The sequence below is a fragment of the Microcaecilia unicolor genome, chromosome 5 (genome assembly GCF_901765095.1).
Source record: "Microcaecilia unicolor chromosome 5, aMicUni1.1, whole genome shotgun sequence".
In the NCBI taxonomy this organism is placed as follows: Eukaryota; Metazoa; Chordata; class Amphibia; order Gymnophiona; family Siphonopidae; genus Microcaecilia; species Microcaecilia unicolor.
In genome coordinates, this window is record NC_044035.1 from 227,177,172 (window position 1) to 227,196,303 (window position 19,132).

Consider the following 19,132-nt stretch of genomic DNA (forward strand, 5'->3'; position numbering starts at 1 on the left):
GTAAGTTTCAATTTTTGTAGTATTGCTGCATGCTGAGTCTGACTTCTTGGAGGTAACTTTCCAGGTCAGTATTTTGTCTTCATGTGTTTTTCAGGTTTGATCAAGGAAGGTGCAGTATTCTGCTAGCGTATAGTTTGCAGCCCTTTTTGTTTTGTGTTTTTTTTTTTCACTAGGTTGTGCACTGGTGTTTTAGAGCCGGTGTAATTACAGTTGCCTTTCCATGCCATGCATAAGGTTGTAGCTCGTCCTGTCCTTGGAATTAGTGCTGTTTATGGTTTGTTAAGGTTATGAGTGTGTTTTTACACAAGTTTGTGTATAGTGTTTTGCAGTGGAGAGATTGTGTGTTCGCCTTACTAAGGTGGCACCAAACATCTGAAAGGGTGTAGAGCCTAAATCATGACACACTACCTCTAAAAGGGTGTTTTGTGGCTCTACATGAGAATTGTGATATTATGATCCCTTGCTAGCTTCATATTGTTGACGGTCTGCATTTTCCGTATGGTTGGTATATTGGTGTATAAGGTATTAATTGTGATTATTTTATTTGTACTTTTTTTTTCTGTGTGTTGTCAGACAATTATGGATGACACAGAGTCAGAGTCTTCTTGAGTCAAAGAGTTGTGGTATATATTTTAAAACAATTTTAATACCTTGGTGGTCTATATGTTTTTATATTGTACATTATATTTACACATCACTTTATTTTATTGTATATCTTTTCATTTCATTTTTATTTTATTGCATATATATGGGTTACAGAGTAATAGGGGAATTTGAAAGTACTGAATCTTTTCTTAATATTTTCCTTTATTCTCCTTTGTTATGAGAATTGGAACTACTAATTGTAGTGGACTTGAACTGAATAATTTCTGGGAAGGGGAGGTTTCATGATAGCATTGTGCTTATTATTTCAATCAGTTTTTTTGTACAAGTTTAGCTTCAGTTGTCTTTATTTGAAATTTCATAAATAAAAATGTTTTCTAAAAATGGAATAATCTTATCAATTGGGTGGAGCTAGGGTGGGGTGGGGCTATGGTGGGGCGGGGCTAGGATGGGGCCCCACCAAATTGGTCTGCATAGGGCCCCGCACTTGCTAAGACCGGCCCTGGTGGTGAAATACAGACTCCACAGGCTGAGCTTCCGAGGTCTTTTCCTCCCACATTATAACACAATTAAATAGCACTTAACCAGCTAAGCGCTAATATTCAGCGCAAAATAGCCAGTTATATCCGCAGAATATTAGCATTTAGCACAATCCCCTAATTCTATAAAGGGCAGTTTGAGATGCGTGTGCAAATTTGGGCATGTGCTCTTTATAGAATCACACTTAGTTGCAGGACTTTATGCCTGCTAAAAGCAGGTGTAAATGCCAGTGCCTAACTTAGATGCAGATCGACCTAATTTTATAATTCTGTGTACAATGTTTGTGAACACTTTGACACACTCCTTTTTCAGAAACGCACTATAGAAGTTATGCAATATATAGAATCTAGGGGTAAGATTGTACATGCAAATTTATAGAATTAGGGGGAAAATATTTATGGCTCTTTCTATACCACCATTCATTAGAAAACCTCAAAATAAACACACAACAAAACAGAAAACAAAGGCAAACAAAAGTTGCATATGAATCTTCCCCTCAATATTTGTCATTAACATTTCAAATATTCTTCTTCTTCCTTCAGGTCATAACCTTCAAATAGCAGAACAAAAAGAAAATACCTAAATTGTTTCCTTAATGTTATCTGCTTGCAGGTAGATTTGAACCAACATCAAACTGCATAAGCTTGGCCCACTTGCCAATTTTGCAGAATCACGTGTCATGGACAGGCAAGCATGTCTAATGGGGACAGCAAACTTCATGATCAAGAAAAATAACATGGCACCAATACCCTAAACAGGTTTATTAAATGCATGGGCTTCTTTTCACAAAGGTCATAGTGGGAAAGCCCAGAGGTGAATCACTTCCCAGTGATATTTGTGTGTGTGTGTGTGTGTGTGTGTGTGGGTGGGGGGGGGGGGGGGGGGGGAACTGGTATTGAGATGATCTTGTGCAATATTGAACTTTGCTTAATTTTATTTGAGACAGACTCTGTCATAATGACATTATCCATGTGTGAGAACTGTGTATCCTGCTTGTCCCCAGAGAACAGCAGCACCATGTTAGTCTAAGAATAGTTGGCAAAAAATAAGTGACTCCAGAGATGTGGTTGTGGCAGGCTCCCAACTGAGAGGGCTAGTTATAATTTGCAGCACTGGCCTGCTACGCTTAGCCACCTGAATCAAATTACCCAAACAATAGTCCTAAATCTAACCAGCTAAGTTTTAGTCAGCTAGATTTTGGCTGGGTTCAGGTGAAAAGCAGCTTGTCTTTGCCAGTCAAATTTTTGCCAGACAAACCCCTCTGTTTACTAAGCCAGGCTAGCGGCTGCAGTGCAGCAATGCCAACACAGCCCATTCAAAGCCCTTTCTAACTTAGATTGTATTCCTCCTGAGTTCCAGATTCAAAAGCAAAACTCAGCCCTCCATGCTGCCCTGGATGAAGTGGTGCCATCTAGATGTTATGTCTGTTCAGAATAGTGAAATCATCTCTAGTTCCATAATGGACTTCACCTGCTCAAGAGTCAAGCATGGAAGGCAGGACAGATGTACAGGAAATTAAAAGTGTCATTCATGCTCCTGTATTCTGGCTGCCATTGCAGCAGCTAAAAAAGCATTCTGTTCCACTCATATTAAGAACAGTGCAGTTCCTCTAAAGAACTTTTCTTACTTCTGGAAGAACATTCAGCCCCCCATGGAAGTCTATCACCGCACCACACCATGCATTGAGAGCTGCGGCAATAGCTGATTTTTGTTCCTCTAAAGTGAAAACTTTACAGGATTCTTTTGGGCTAATCATTGGTTCTTTTGATCTCTCTAAGTAGCTTCAGGAGGATGCTATACCTGCTCCCTCTTTGCTAACAGGGGCCAAGGCTGTTGAGCCTTTATCAATGGATGTTATTAACTTAACCACCTAGGCTACATTTTGGCCCATTTTGACTTTTATGTTGGTGAAAATTATTAGTGCCACTAGCTTCACTACTTTATCTTTGGATCCTATTCCCTCAAAACTAAAATGAATTTCTCTAGCACTTTATCCAGTACTTTTGACTATGGTTAACGCCAGGAATACTTTTTTTGGAATTAAAGAAAGCAGTCATCCACCCTTTTTTTGAAGAAAAAACTTGTTAGACCCTTTTTCCTTATCTAATTACTGCCCAGTTTCCAATATTCTCCTGATACCTAAACTTAAGGAATGGACTCTGCCAGCTGAAGGGGTTTATATCAAAAAGTAATGACCTTCATACTCAGCAATCTGGTTTTCAAGAAAAGCACAGCATAGAGACTATCCTGGTTGCCTTGGTCAGTGAAATAAGGACATTTCTTGATAGCAGCCAGATTGCAATGATTGTTTTTGTACACCTTTCTTCAGCTTTTGTTTTGGTTGATCATCATCTTCTGTTTTGTTTGGCAGAGCTAGGCATAAGGGATACTATTTTGTCTTGGTTTAGATCTTTTTTGAGTGACAAAATATCACTTGGGCTTTTGTAGACCTCAATCATAACCTCCTCAGCCATCTCTTTTCTAAGCATAAGAGCCCTAACCTCTTTAGCCTTTCCTCATATGAGAGGAGTTCCATCCCCTTTAACATTTTGGTCGCTCTTCTTTGAACCTTTTCTAATTCTGCTATTTCTTTTTTGAGATACGGCAACCAGAATTAAATGCAATATTCATGGTGAAGTCGCACCATGGAGTGATACAGAGGCATTATAATATTTTTGGTCTTATTTTGCATCCTTCTCCTAATAATTCCTAGCATCCTGTTTACTTTTTTGGCTGCCTCCATACAATAGGCAGAAGATTTCACTTATTGCCTACAATGACATCTAGATCTTTTTCTTGGGTGCTGACTCCTAAGGTGGATCTTAGCATCAGGTAACTATGATTTGGATTATTCTTCCCAATGTGCATCACTTGTTTTTGAACACATTAAATTTCATCTGCCATTTGGATGCCCAGTCTTCTAACTTCCTAAGGTCTTTCTACAATTTTTCACAATCAGCATGCGTTGTAACAATTCTGAATAGTTTTGTGTCGTCTGCAAATTTCATCACCTCACTTGTTGCTCTGATTTCTAGATTATTTATAAATATGTTAAATAGCACCAGTCACAGGATAGATCCCAGTGGCACTCCACTATTCACCCTCCTCCATTTAGAAAAATGGCCATTTAACCCTATCCTCTGTTTTCTGTCTAATAACCAATTCCTAATCCACAAAAGGACATTGCCTCCTATCCCATAACTTTTTAATTTTCTCAGGAGTCTCTGAAGAAGAACTTTATGAGAAGTTTTCTAAAAATCTGGATACACTATATCATCCTTCAGGGTGGTCACAAGTAGAGGAGCAAATCTCACTGCTAGCATGGGGGCCTGAGCACAAATATGCAGGGGTGGGGCTATCCCACATATGCTCAGTTTTGTGGAAACTGAGTATGCTCTGAGGGGGAAGGCCCAGCATGGAGGCAGCAGCAGTTGTAGGTGGGAGGAGCACTTCTGCTGGCGAGGTTGGGGACCCTCACCAGCTCGAGTATGTGGGGGTCACTTGCAGACAAAGAGCAGAGGCAGGGCAAAGCAAAATTTTGTACCCCGCACATGGTGCTCTGGTACCCATGAAATTCAGGGTCTGGCTATGTGCCTGCCTGCATGTAGGCAGATAGGAAGGGGAGTCTCATGAAAGCCATGGTACTGAGGATGTTCTGTCACTCAAAAAAGATGTAGAATGGGTAAATGTGATTTTTTTTAATCTTTAGTACAACGACCAGGGGACACTCAACGAAATTACATGAAAATACTTGTAATACAAATAGGAGGAAATATTTTTCACTCAAAGAATAGTTCAGCTCTGGAACTCATTGCGGAGGTTGTGACAACAGTGGTTAGCATATCTGGGTTTAAAAAAGGTTTGCACACGTTTTTGGAGAAAAAGTCCATAGTCTGCTATTGAGATAGTGCATGCCCTGGAATTGGTAGCATGGAATGTTGCTACTATTTGGGTTTCTGCCAGGTACTTGTGACCTGGATTGGCCACTGTTAGAAGCAGGATACTGGGCTAGATAGACCATTGGTCTGACCCAGTATGGCTATTCTTACGTTCTTAAGATCTGTACAATCTGGATCTTGGTAGGAAACCAAGAGAATATCATCAGCGTACAAACAGGTGGTGACTGAGTGCTCCTGAATAAGGTTAGCAAGAGGACTAAAAAAGATATTGAAGAAAAGAGGTGCCAGTATTGTTCCTTGGGGTACACTACAAGTGAAGGTATGTTAAGGTGAAGTGGAGAAAGGAAGACAGAGAAGGTATGACCTGATAGAAAGGAGAAGAATTAGCAAACAACTGTTCCCAAAATGCCAGTGTCTGAGAGTCTGTTCAGTAAGAGGACATGATCTACAAGGTTGAGAGCAGAACTCAGATTTAAGGATACTACGAGGGCAAGTCTCCCTGTTTCAAATGTAAAGTGCAGGTCGTTGATGAGGGACATCATTACAGTTTCAGTGCTATGTCCAGGTCTGAATTCTGATTGGCGGAATGGAGGATGTGGGTTGATTCAACATGCTGTGTTAATTGGGACAAAACAATTTTTTCAGTTATTTTAGGAACAAATCAAAGATTGGAAATCGGTCAATAGCTAGAGGATGAAGATGGATCTAGGTTAGCAATTTTCAATATCAAGTGAATTATGACATGCTTCCATTCAGTGCAAACGGAGCCTCTGAAGACCCTTTTTTGACCCACTATAGCAATTCTTATAAGAACAAGTTGATTCTCCTGCAACCAGTTGGTGACCCCAGTGAGGCAAGAGGGGGTCAGTATAACAAACTACAAAGATCTCAACTGCATAGTAATAAGTGCTTAATCTTTCATCCTGCACTATGGTTGCCAGAGGGCTGAGAGTGATGTTAAACTGGAAAGGTACAAGGGCAGAGGCCTGAGGAACACCACATGTCAGGGGATAAACAAATGAAGCAGAGCAATTGAAGACAACTGTTAAAGATTGGTCTTGCAGAAATGATAAAAATCAATGCAGAATACTGCCAGGCACACTATTACAGGCAAATATGCCTAGGAAGAGCCTGTGGTCAACCAGAATAGATGCTGCAGAAAGATCCAGTGAGACCACCAAAGCTGCCTTGCCAGAATCAAAGGCACTATGCAGCTCACTAAATACAGAGGTCAAGATAGGCTTCACGCCAAGATGCACCATTGAAACTGATTATCTTTGGTGCAGGACTCAGGCCTGCTCAAAGTGCTCCAAAATTTTGGTAAATAGATCAGATTCAACATAGGTCTATAATTTGCAGAGATGGATGGATCAAGATTGGGCTTCTTCAAAAAGAGATAAGCAAGAGCCTCTTTGCAGGCATCAGGGGAAATGGCATACAGTGAGTTGTGGTTCACAGTCAGAAGGGGTGAAAGGAAGCAAACCAAGCTTGGGGATGCTGATCAAGGAGGAAGGGTCTGGGTCAAGAGAGCAAGTCATTGTTATGATGGTAGAAATGATTTTTTTCAAAGATAAAGCGGTGGCTACGCTGAAGGAGCTATATCATCAAAAAATGTTCTTCCTTTAAAATATTTCATTTCTTTTATTACAATACATATATCATATAAAACAACTTATACTATGCAAGTTCCGGAACTCGTCCAGTCACACCTTTCACTTCACCACCCACTCACATAAACCTTATGTGGAAACATTTCTATATATCCACAAACTGTGTACATTCTCCCCACTTATTTTACACATTGATATTATTTCCTCAGTTTCAAATCTTCCACTTGTGTCTTAGTTATTGTTCTTAAAGATTCAAATTATAGTCCTTATAAATCATGTAAATCTACTGAATCACATCAAACGGGAGTACAATGTTCACAACAAAGTCTCTCCAGCACTCTTCTCAGAGTATTGTTATTTCATCAGAGTGAATCAGTGCGGTATGTCAAGGGCTTCCTGGAATTTACATACTGTTTCCAGTCTTTAAGCACCTTTTAACTCTTCACACCTTCTCTCTTTTGTTCCTCCATGCGAGAGAACGCATTTCGAACACCCCTTCTTCAGGAGGAACATTTCCCTTAGAAATCACGAGTCCTGCACAGGACCCTCTGTGAGCGTCTCAGCAACTTAAGTTGCTGAGAAGCTCACAGAGGGTCCTGTGCTGGACTCGTGCTGGACTCGTGATTCCTAAGGGAAATGTTCCTCCTGAAGAAGGGGTGTTCGAACATATTACCCACCTCTCTTGAACATCCTAAGTTAATGAATGGTGGTAAGGTCTCAGACCCAAAATGGACGCACACCAATTTTTACTTCCTGTTCCGGGGCAGAGAGAGCAGGGAACCAGCGGAGCCGACGCAGCTCCCAGCAACGTGCACTCGGGGGCGGATCGGCCCGCCTGCCCGTCCCTCCCTTCTCAATGTAAGTAAAAATGCACTCTGGGGGGGGGGTGTACACCGGAGAGGGGAGGGTGTGCCGTGCTGCACCCGGGGGGATCTGCGTGTGCCCAAAACACGCACCTACACTAGCGCAGTCCATTTTTCAGCGCCCTCAGTCAGTTTTTCAGGATTTCCTCAATGAATATGCATGACACAATTTGCATACATTGGAGGCATGCATGCAAATAGATCTCATGCATAGTCATTGAGGAAATTCCGAAAACCTGATTGGGTTGTGGCCCTCCTGTGCTAGAGGAATTTTTCAGTGCTGCAAAGACTGTAGTTGCAGGTCTTGGTTCTAAAAAGGATTGAGATTCCTCTGAACCAGAGGTTCTCAACCCAGTCCTTGGGACACACCAAGCCAGTCTGGTTTTCAAGATATCCAAAATGAATATGCATGACATACATTTGCATACAGTGGAGGCAGTGCATGCAAATTTATCTCATGCATATTCATTGTGGCTATCCTGAAAACCTGAGTGAGTGTGTCCCAAGGACTGGGTTGAGAACCCCTGCTTTCTAACTGAAAAAATCCTAAGAGAGCTAATTTCACAGTGGTATTTATTTGGATTTTCCTGGGGAGAAGGAAGGGAAATCTCACCCGCTAACATCTTTCTGCCCCAGGTGGAGGCCCCAGACTCCACACATACTTAAGGGACCAACGGTTTGCCCAAAGGGGAAATCCTATCAGGTCAGACCCTGAACCCAGAAATGCTCACAAAGAGGGTGTGTTAGAAAACTGACTGGTAACGTGCACTGGTGGCAAACACAGCACCCACGGTTGTGTGGCCAGAGGTGATTGTAATTGTTCTACAGCAGAGAACTTTAGTTTACACTTACCTTTATTACAAGCCTAGGGGAAAGCATTGAAGGAGAAGAGCATTCTCCCGCTCCCCAAGCTAGTGAGCATGCTTCACTGTGGCTACCATACCAGGAGCCTTCATTCATAAGTAACCATGGTGTTTTTCTCCATTTTTAACTTTCTATCTCATCTTAGTCATTGCAGTGAGAGTCCTTTGCCCATGAGCAACCATCCCAGTGCATGTGCACTTTGAGTCTGTTCAGCAGGTGTTGGCATTGTCTGATGAATGAGTCTTCTCTCTCCATTCCCATACTCCCACAGAAGCTCTGAATACTGCATTTGCAGTGTCCCTAGTCCTGGTCAGCCCTGGAACCTAAACCTGAATCCCGCATTGCATTCTTATGGGCTAATAATATAGCACATTGGGCCTGCCCAACATTTACAGTTTTAAAGAGATTTCCCTTCCTCCCTTGTGACCACAAATCAATAACATTAAATTCTTCAAAATGAACAATTATAGCTACAATATATAAAATAACCCTAGCGGATCAGTTATCAAGTGCTAAATACTATAATAGTCTTTTGAAGATAACATGAAAATCATCCATAAACCGAAAGCATTGTATGTAATACCTGTTAGTGTTGCTAACAGACCAGAAATGATCATAAGGGATCTCTGTGACCCATCCATCAGTTCTCTCAGTATTTGCTTCTAACACCTGAAACTGGAGGAAGTGAAACAGATGGTGCATTATATACTGTAACAGGCAGGTACTCTTCACAAAAAATGTATTTACTGGGTAAAAGATTCTTTACATCCCATTTTTGAAAACCATTATGGGCCATATCTTTCTTAACTTTTTCCTATATGCATTATTTCTTTATTTTAGAAAATTAGAAAATCAATAACACATCAATACCTCATAACACCATCAGAGAATCTTGAGAACATAAGCACTGCCATACTGGGACAGACCGAAGGTCCATCAAATCCAGTATTCTGTTTCCAACAGTGGCCAAGCCAGGTCACACATACCTGGCAAGATCCAAAAAGAGTAAAACAGATTTTATGCTTCTTATCCTAGAAATAAGCAGTGAATTTTCCCACCTCCATCTTAATAATGGCTTATGAACGTTTCGTATAGGAAATTATCCAAAACATTTTTACCACATTCTCTGGCAATGAATTCCAGAGTTTAATTACATGTTGAGTAAAGAAATCATCAGACACAGCCTTGGAGAGCAGTGGGCAGATTAACCACAGTAGCCAGATTCAATGCCAATGGTGCTCCTTGTGATTTGGGGCAGTTCACCTAACCCTCCATTAACTCTGGTACAAACTTACCCCCCTGTTCACAAAGCTGCGCTAGCAGGTGCCGTGCAGGAATGCCGACACAGCCCATTCACTTTGACTGGGCTGTGTCAGCATTGCTGCGCAGCTTTGTAAACGAGGGGGGGGGGGGTTAGATTGTAAGCCCTCCAGGGACAAGAAAATGTGATCCGCTGAGCAAAACGTTACCTAAAGTGGGGTATGTGGCTTATTTATACCACAAGACAGAGGGTATCAACTGCATAATCCTGCAAAATTTCAGCCTCAGGTATTGACTAATTTTGTCTTTAAAAATGAGAAATATGTATCAATAAAAAAAAGTAATTAACTCCAGAAATCGCATACCCCACTTTAGGTACCTGCAGTATTTAGGCTGTAGGACATGAAAGCCATCAAAGTTGTGAAAAACATTGCATAGTCCATTCTACTGACCCTACCCCACAGAAAATTTTCAAAAATGAAAGTTGGCTCTCCAAACTTTTATAGCCTTTATCTCTGTTATTTTGATGGCAACTCCAGTAGATGGGGAGTATGTCCAGTCCCGGGCAGACTTCTATGGTCTGTGCCCTGAAAATGGCAAGGACAGATCAAGATCAAGAATATGTATGTTATATTTATTTATTTTCTGCATTTGTATTCTACATTTTCCATCCTCTTTGCAGGCTCAATGTGGCTTACAATACACCGTAACGGCGATCGCCATTTCCGGAATGAGAAACACAGAATATTATTGTAATTAAAGTACAGAAAATATAAAATAAATTAGAAGAAAATAGATATATAATTCATTTCAGGTATTTAAGATCAAGGGTAATGAATAACATTCAATATTGCATCATATGCTATGAGTTTATCTTATCGGGCAGACTGGATGGACCATGCAAGCCTTTATCTGCCGTCATCTACTATGTTACTCACGTTACTATTTATTTATTTATTTAAGAAACTTAGTTATAACCCACTTTAAGCCAAAACAGTTACCATAAACAACATTCATAACAAATTCCAAACAAAATACAGTACAAAACAAATCCAACAAATGTGCTGCTACAGACCTCCACTGTTGTTACCCAACAAAACACAAGAAGTGAAGTGGATGACAGGAGATTCTTTATTACAAATTCAAAGGGCCCGACATGGACTGTGTTTCGGCTCAAAGGCCTGCACCAGTGGTCAAACAGCTTGTCTGATATCTTTTATAATAGGTTTGTTATATGTCAGAATTCTTCTCTCTGTTTTCACTTGTATACTTACACTTACATTGTTCACATCTCTGCACCATGGCTCCTTTTTGATTCCAGTTACCGCCGGGTTTGCGTGGGAGCCCTTACCGCCACCTCAGTGGGTGGCAATAAGTGTTCCGCTCTGAAATGGCTGTGAGGCACGTGCTTCACTTGCCACATGGCCATTTCATGAAAAAACAGACCTGCCTTTTACCCGCTGCGGTAAAAGGAGGCCTCGGCGTAACAAAAACAGGCGCCGATGCCAGCACAGGTCCCCTTTTGCTGCAGCTTCATAAAAGGGGCCCTAAGGTAACCAGCAAGTGTCAAGACCTGTTATCAAAGCCAAGTTTAATAGTATCACACACAGAGATAAGCAAAGTTTCAGTATTATGTTTGGTCAGAAACCAAACTGATGTGATCAAGAATTGCACACAGTATTTGAGGTGCGGTTGCACCATGGAGTGATACAAAGGCATTAAAGCATTCTCATTTTTACTTTCTATTCCTTTACTAATAATTCCTAACATTCCATTTGCTTTCTTAGCCACTGCTGCACACTGAGCAGAGGGTTTCAACATATCATCAATGATGACGCCTAGATCCTTCCTGGGCAGTGACTCCTTCTGTAGATCTTCGCATCACATAGCTATAATTTAGGTTCCTCTTTTCCATGTGCATCACTTTGCACTTGCATTAAACGTCATCTGCCATTTAGATGCTCAGTCTCCCAGTCTTCTAAGGTCCTCTTGCAATTTTTTACAATCCTCTTGCGATTTAACAACTTTGAATAACACATTTGTGTCATAAATGTAATTACCTCACTAATTATTCCCATCTCTCGATCATTTATATAGTAAAAAGCAGTGGTCCCAGCACCGACCCCTGAGGAACCCCACTATCTATTCTCCTCCATTGAGAATACTATTTAACCCTGCCCTTTGTTTTCTATCTTTTAACCAGTTTTTAATTCATAATAGGACATTACCTCCTATCCCATGACTTTCTAATTTCCTCAGGAGTCTTTCATGAGGTACTTCATCAAAAGCCTTTTGAAAATCCAGATACACAATATCAACTGGCTCACCGGCTATAATAATCCTGTTTTCAGTATACACCGATAAAACACCCCGATGCAACAACAACAACAAAAATTAAAGTAGGTCTGCATTGGAAAAAAATACCACTTCCCTTAGCATTATCTAACCCCACTTAGGGGCCTTTTTACTAAAGGGCAGTAGGGCTACAACCACATTGGCACGCGGCAAATTGGGCCTACCGCTGGGCTACCATTGGAGCCCAGCGGTAGTCCTGGCCTCTGCCACGCGCCAACTCTGGTACTAAATAATGCATTTTTATTTTCTAGCACTGGGGGCTTACCCGTGGGTAATAGGGCAGTGCCGTGCGCTGCCCACTGGGGTAGTGCAGGAGACCTTACCTCCTCTTAAATGGGTGGTGGTAAGGGCTCCCCCAGGAAATGGACATTCGCCAAGTGGTTCACTTACTGCAGGTGAAACAAAAGAGGAAACAACCTTTGCACACACAATAATAAAAACACAAACAGCAAAGGTGTCCAAAAAAGTCCCAAAACAATTGGTGCAAAGTGACAATTTATTGTGGATTTCTGACTCAATACGAGCCGTGTTTTGGCCATAAGGCCTGCCTCAGGATCAATACCAATTGTCTCTCTATCTGTGAGATCTCTTTCACAAATGCAATCTACCTCAAAAAGTTAATTCAATCCACCTTGTAACGCCAGCAAGCAGCTCTATACAGTGTGTCTGGTGCCATATTATATGCTTTGTGAAAGCGATCTCATGGACAGAGAGAGACAATTGGTATTGACTCGCTTACTGCAGGGCCATTTCCCTTTTATTAAAAAAAAGCCTTTTACCCTCTGTGGTAAAAGAGGGCCTTGGCGCATGGAAAATCCACACACTGACGCTACCGCAGGGCCCCTTTTACTGCAGCTTGGTAAAAGGGATCCTTAGTTTTTGTGCCTTTTCTATATCATGACTCCTAAGTGGCACAACAGCACATATTTGATTCCTCCAAAAAAGATACTCAGCAATAGCATCTGTGGCACAAAAACATTAATAGACAGTTGTATTTTGTGCCCTCAAAGAATGCCTACTTAGTTGGAAAATAAATACCTACATTAAAAATTTATAAACACCTGAGGTCAATAATTAAATCAACTTATAAATTTAGCAGTGCTAAACATACAGGGGCTGGTGGTTGGGAGGCAAGGATATTGCTGGGCAGACTTATACGGTCTCTGCCAGAGCCAGTGGTTGGGAGGCAGGGATAGTGCTGGGCAGACTTATACCATCTGGGCCCTGAAAATGACAGATACAAATCAAGGTAAGGTATACACAAAAAGTAGCACATATGAGTTTATCTTGTTGGGCAGACTGGATGGACCGTGCAGGTCTTTTCTGCCGTCATCTACTATGTTACTATCCTGCTTATTTTCGAAAGGAGAAAAACGCCCATGTTCGGGAGATGGGCGTCAGTTTCCTGTGGGCGGCCAAATCGGTATAATCGAAAGCCGATTTTGGTCGCCTTCAACTGCACTCCTTCGCGGGAACGAATAAAGTTGATGGGGGCGTGTCAAAGGCGTGGTGAAGGCAGGACTGGGGCGTGGTTATCGGCCGAGCAGAGATGGGCGCGCTCGGCCGATAATGGAATAAAGAAAGGCGTTTTTAGCGAGAATTTAGGACACTTTTTTTGGACCCTTTTTTCTCACAAACAGGTCCCAAAAAAGTGCCCTAAATGACCAGATGACCACTGGAGGGAATCGGGGATGACCTCCCCTGACTCCCCCAGTGATCACTAACCCTCTCCCACCAAAAAAAAACCCACTTGCAAAAACCTTATTTCCCAGCCTCTATGCCACCCTCAAATTCCATACCCACCTCCATGACAGCAGAATGTGTTCAATCCTCTCACAGCCTTTCCCTGGATCAGATGTGGCTCTCGGGTGCACTGCAGGGTCACATCAACATTGCATTGTAGTGTGTGTAGGGTATTGGGCTCCGTGATTTCACTAGCTTGTGTTACAGTCTCACGATGTTGGTAGTTGGTAGGCACTTTTCTCATGGTGCTTTTCCCCTGCTTACTGGGTCAGAGTGTGCCCTGTTTTGTTTCTGGTAGTCCACGAGGTAGTGGCCATTTTTGTAAGTCCGTTTTAGATCCCTTTCGTGTGTTAGCCACGTTACAGAACCTAGTTCTTACCTAGAATGTTGCTGAAAGAGGGCATTGTACACCATTCTGCCAGCTCTGAGCTACTGCTAATCTTAGTACCAGGGAGACTCGTTGTCAGTGGGGCACAACCTCTGATCTGCAGTTAACTGTGAGTAAACGCGGTTATTGAAATAAAGGACATTTTCATCGAGATTAGTCTTACGATATGAACTGCTGTGCCAAGGTTGTACAGCAGCAACAAGTCCTGTCCCTGGAGCAGTTTTAGTGGGTAATGCAGTGCACTTCAGGCAGGCGGACCCAGGCCCATCCCCCCCTACCTGTACCAGTTGTGGTGGTAAATGGGAGCCCTCTAACCCCCCCCCCAAAACCCACTGTACCCACATGTAGGTGCCCCCCTTCACCATTAAGTCCTATGGTAATGGTGTTGAGTTGTGGGGAGTGGTTTTTGGGGGGGATTTGGGGGTCTCAGCACCCAAGGTAAAGGAGCTATGCACCTGGGAGGTAATTTAATGTTTTTTCCTATTTTTTAAAAGTGCCCACTAGGGTGCCCGGTTGGTGTCCTGGCATGTGAGGGGGACCAGTGCACTACGAATCCTGGCCCCTCCCACAACCCAAAGCCTTGGATTTGGTCGTTTTTGAGCTGGGATGCTTTGGTTTCGATTATCACTGAAAAACGAAAACGCCCAGCTCAAACAAACGCCCACATCTCAAAAATGCCCACATCCAATGCATTTGCCTGGCACAAACCGTATTTGCGAAACTAAAGATAAACGTCCATCTTTTTCAAAAATACGATTCTCCCCACCCCTTCACGGACCCGTTCTCGGAGATGGGCGTTTGCGTTCGATTATGCCCCTCTATGTCTCCTATTTGTATATTTTCCTTGACATGTGGAGGGCAATTCTATAACTGAGCCAACCATATTTAGGTACCCTGATGGTACCTGATAGGAGCTCTTCTATAAAGCAGTGGTTCTCAACCAGTGTGTCACCAACATCTGGGAGGTGTGACACCAAAACTTTAACAGACAGCACATTTGTGCTTTCTTTAACAATCCTGTGTGTGGCAGGTTGGAGAGAGCTGAGACCAAGGAAGTCAGGTACTTGAAATCTCTAATCCCTAGTTCTATCACTAGTTCCAGTTGGAAATGTTGCTGGCCCATCCCTCTCCTCCACCCTGGCGTTTGTTTTTCCCTTGCATTATTGATAGCAGCAATAAGGTTTTAGGCTTGTAGTATTCAGTGTGTCATACACATGAACATTGTCTGTCTGGTGTGTCACAACAGAAGGAAGGTTGGGAACCACTGCTATAAAAGAAAGTACCGTAGGTGCCAATTTTCAGCAGCGTAGCCAGGAATATTTTACAGGGGGGGCACCTCCCCCTTCTCCCCCGCCCATAATACTTGAAGATATTATATAGCCTGGTATCCCCTTTCAGTTTCACTTTCAGGGAAGAGGGAGGGGGACAGCAGCAACCACTTTGTTGATTAAGGATATGCCATTCCATAATCCCTCCAGTGGTCAGCTGCTGAAGCAGAGCACATTTTTGTACCCTAGATGTGACTGAAACAGGTCTAACTTAGGACATCCTTCTTTTTAGGCTTGGACGTTTCTTCTCGTTCACTAATTCTTGTTGGATGTTCTGATTTAGGCCCTCACTAGTCCTGCCCAAAACACTCTCACAACAAGCCCCCTTGCTATTTGGATATACTGCATTGTTGGATGTCCTGTTTCTGCCTTTGCAAAATCAGGATGTGGACATTTCAAGCACATTGACATCCATTTGGGCATTTTGAGACATCCACATGCTTCAAAAAGAAGCTCCATAGTGACGCTGAATATTTTTTATTGCAAATTTTAAACATTCCATCAAAAAAAATAATTGAATTTACAGAAATATAAAGAAGTCCTGAAAGGGAGAACAAGGGAGATTTGTCAAAGAAGTAGGGCTAGAGATAGATCACTCCCCTGCTCCTCTCCCTGTAGCAGGTAGTCTCGTTAGCCAAGAAAGGGAAGACAGTCCACCTCTAAAGCAGGCAATAGTGCTAAGGTTTACTACAGTCATAGGCGCCCCATATAAGAGGCTTGGGGAGCCCAATCGTAACCTTCCGCTTGCTGCAACCCCCCCCCCCCCGCGACAAAACAACTTCCTGGAAATACAGAGAAAGTAATATGTAGGAATTGTTTCAGTCAGGTAACTCTATTCTCTTCCTTAGACCACCAAACAGGGAGAGTGAAACAAGACAAGGAGATCAATCGAACAGTAAACAGAAAAGTGTCTACCTGTTTTACTTTTAGTGGCAGCAAGTGGCGACGGCAGTGATAAAGAAGAAAGCACAACGGGATCCTCCAGCTTCTCCCTTCCCTTCCCTCACACATGTCCCGCCTTCTGCAATGATGTATTTCCTGTTTCCGCGAGGGCGGGATACGTGCGAGGGAAGGGAAGGGAGAAGCTGGAGGATCCCGCAGTGCTTTCTTCTTTATCACTGCCGTCGCCACTCGCTGCCACTAAAAGTAAAACAGGTAAACTCGCCGGGGGGGGGGGACGGAGAGCGGAGGGCTATCATCGGAAAGCTCAGCTGAGGGTGGGAAGGATCGGAGGAAACTTCCGAAAGCTGCTTGGCTGCAGTGCCAGGCAGCCTTGCGTTTGGGGGGTGGGCAGCAGCAAGGGGAAGGTTGGTATTGCCTTTGCCATGGCTATGGAGTATTGTGTGTGTGTGTGTGTGTGTGTGTGTGTGTGTGTGGGAGGGGGGGGGGGGGGTGGTTGTTTTTTTTTCCCCTGGTTCCTTCTTATTTGGCTGGATTTTTGTTCCAGCTGGCAAAATTTCTGGTCTTGAAAATGCTGATACTTGCTCTGTTATAAAATCTAATTTTTCTAATTTCTATTGGCTATAGACGTATTTTTAACTTGGATAATACAAAGTTGACAGAAGTGTTTTTATTTGTTATTGTCGCTGCAACTTTCTGCCACCACTAGAAATTGTCTCTACTGCTTTGTGGCAGTTTCTGGACAAAGCTTCAGAAATTGCGTGAGTAATTAAAAAATTAACTTTAGGAAAAACAAACAGATCTTATCTGAAGCAAGGGTGACTTGTTTCCTCTGAAAGGATATGTCATGTTCAATATTTTCCATGCTGAATATGTAATCTACTTCCAGGCCATCTGGTGACATTGATGAGAAATTGAAGTGTTTATGGTACAAACAGGGGGATGGGGGAGTTGAGTCTCCAATTGCTAAGTTTGGTCCTTTCCTGTGCTCATACTCTTCGGTTCTAGAATCTAGCACTAGGTAAGTCAAGTGAGGTTAGTATTCATATCAGCTGATTTTTATATATTTGGTTTTTTTAACTTTGAATCAGGGGCGTAGCCAGACAACAGATTTTGGGTGGGCCTAGGCAAGAAGTGGGTGGGCACCAAGTGTTCTCCCCACCCCCCACCCCCTCCAAATAAATATCTCAGCTGGCAGGAAAATGCTTCTTTCCACCTTGGCAGTCTGCAGCAGGCATGTGCTGAAAACTGAGCATTGCAGGTGCTGGAAGCTGGAGACTAGCATTTTTCTTACCATCAGGGGGAAGTCTTCAGCTGGCAGAGCTCGAGATCCCCACCAGCTACAGCTAAATGTGTGCTACTGTTGGGTGGGCCTGAGCTCTAAGTGGGTGGGCCCCGGCCCACCCAGGCCCACCTGTGGCTACGCCACTGCTTTGAATAGAAGTAAAGTCTTTAAGCCAGCACTGATTTTCAGTTCTTGTATGGATTACTTTGGTGTTAGACAATTCAGTTATGTTTCAAAGTTGGTTTAAGCAAGGAAATTGGGCTCCTCTTGTTTTGCTTCTTAAAACTCTCTCTCCTTGATCACTTAAAATATTCTGTCATCTATGAACATCAACACTAGACCACTCTGTATTTCTCTTAAGGGAATTGGCAATCGCCATCATGGTACTGTGTAAGCCACATTGAGCCTGCAAATAGGTGGGGAAATGTGGGATACAAATGCAACAAATAAATAAAAACACATGCGGGGGGGGGGGAAGCAACGGAGAGCTGTCAAGGAGCTGAGGGAGGGCAGAGAAAATCGCTGGACATGGAGGGGAGGGCAGGGGAGAGAACAAGATCACTGGAATTGGAGAGGAGGGCACAGGGAGAGAAGAGATCGCTGGACAGGAGGGGAGGGCAGGGGGAGAGAAGAGATCGCTGGAGAGGAGGGCAGGGGGAGAGAAGATATCGCTGGACAGGGAGAGGAGGGCAGGAGGAGAGAAGAGATGCTTGAGAGGAGGGGAGGGCAGGGGGAGAGAAGAGATCGCTGGACATGGAGAGGAGGGGAGGGCAGGGCAGGGGGAGAGAAGAGATCGCTGGTAAGAGAAAAAATATCAAATGGAAAGAAGACACTGCATAAAACAGAAGACACTGGGACCAAAGCAAATAGAAAAATTAAATGATCAGACAACAAAGGTAGAAAAAGGTATTTTATTCAGAATTTATTAATTGTCCGCTTCATTCGTTTCCATGCTCCCTCTGCCCCGGAACAGGAAGTAACCTGTTCCAGGGCAGAGGGAGCACAGAACGAACATAGTGGACAGGCGCGCGGCACCCCCCCCCCCAGCGGTGTGCACCTGGGGCGGACCGCACCCACCGCCCCCCCCCTTGGTATGCCACTGTATAGTATTTTGCAGTGGAGAGCTTGTGTGTTGGCCTTACTGAGGTGGCACCAAAACATCAGAAAGGGTGTAGAGCCTAAATCATGACACACTACCTCTTGAAGGATCTACATATGGTCGCTAATAAAAGGAGCTCATTGTGAAGGGTGTTTTGTGGCTCTACATGAGAATTGTGATATTATGATCCCTTGTTTCATATTGTTGACTGTCTGCATTTTCCGTATGGGTGGTATATTGGTGTATTAGGGTCTGCCCAGTGTAATACTTATGTTACAGTAATGTTCTGAGTGTGTTTTTGCACAAATTTGTGCATAGTAACATAACATACATAGTAGGTGACGGCAGAAAAATACCTGTACGGTTCATCCAGTCTGCCCAACAAGATAAACTCA

At 43.0% G+C, this 19,132-nt stretch overlaps 1 protein-coding gene across 1 annotated transcript in view; it reads right to left on the bottom strand.

Moving 5' to 3' along the window:
• Positions 1-19,132, bottom strand: part of IGSF5 (immunoglobulin superfamily member 5) — a 132,394-nt gene that overhangs the window by 89,240 nt on the left and 24,022 nt on the right. The window contains exon 2 of the mRNA XM_030204943.1: positions 8,963-9,054. Coding sequence (XP_030060803.1) covers positions 8,963-9,020 — 58 coding nt within the window. The 5' untranslated portion in view covers positions 9,021-9,054. The remainder of the gene's footprint in view (positions 1-8,962; positions 9,055-19,132) is intronic.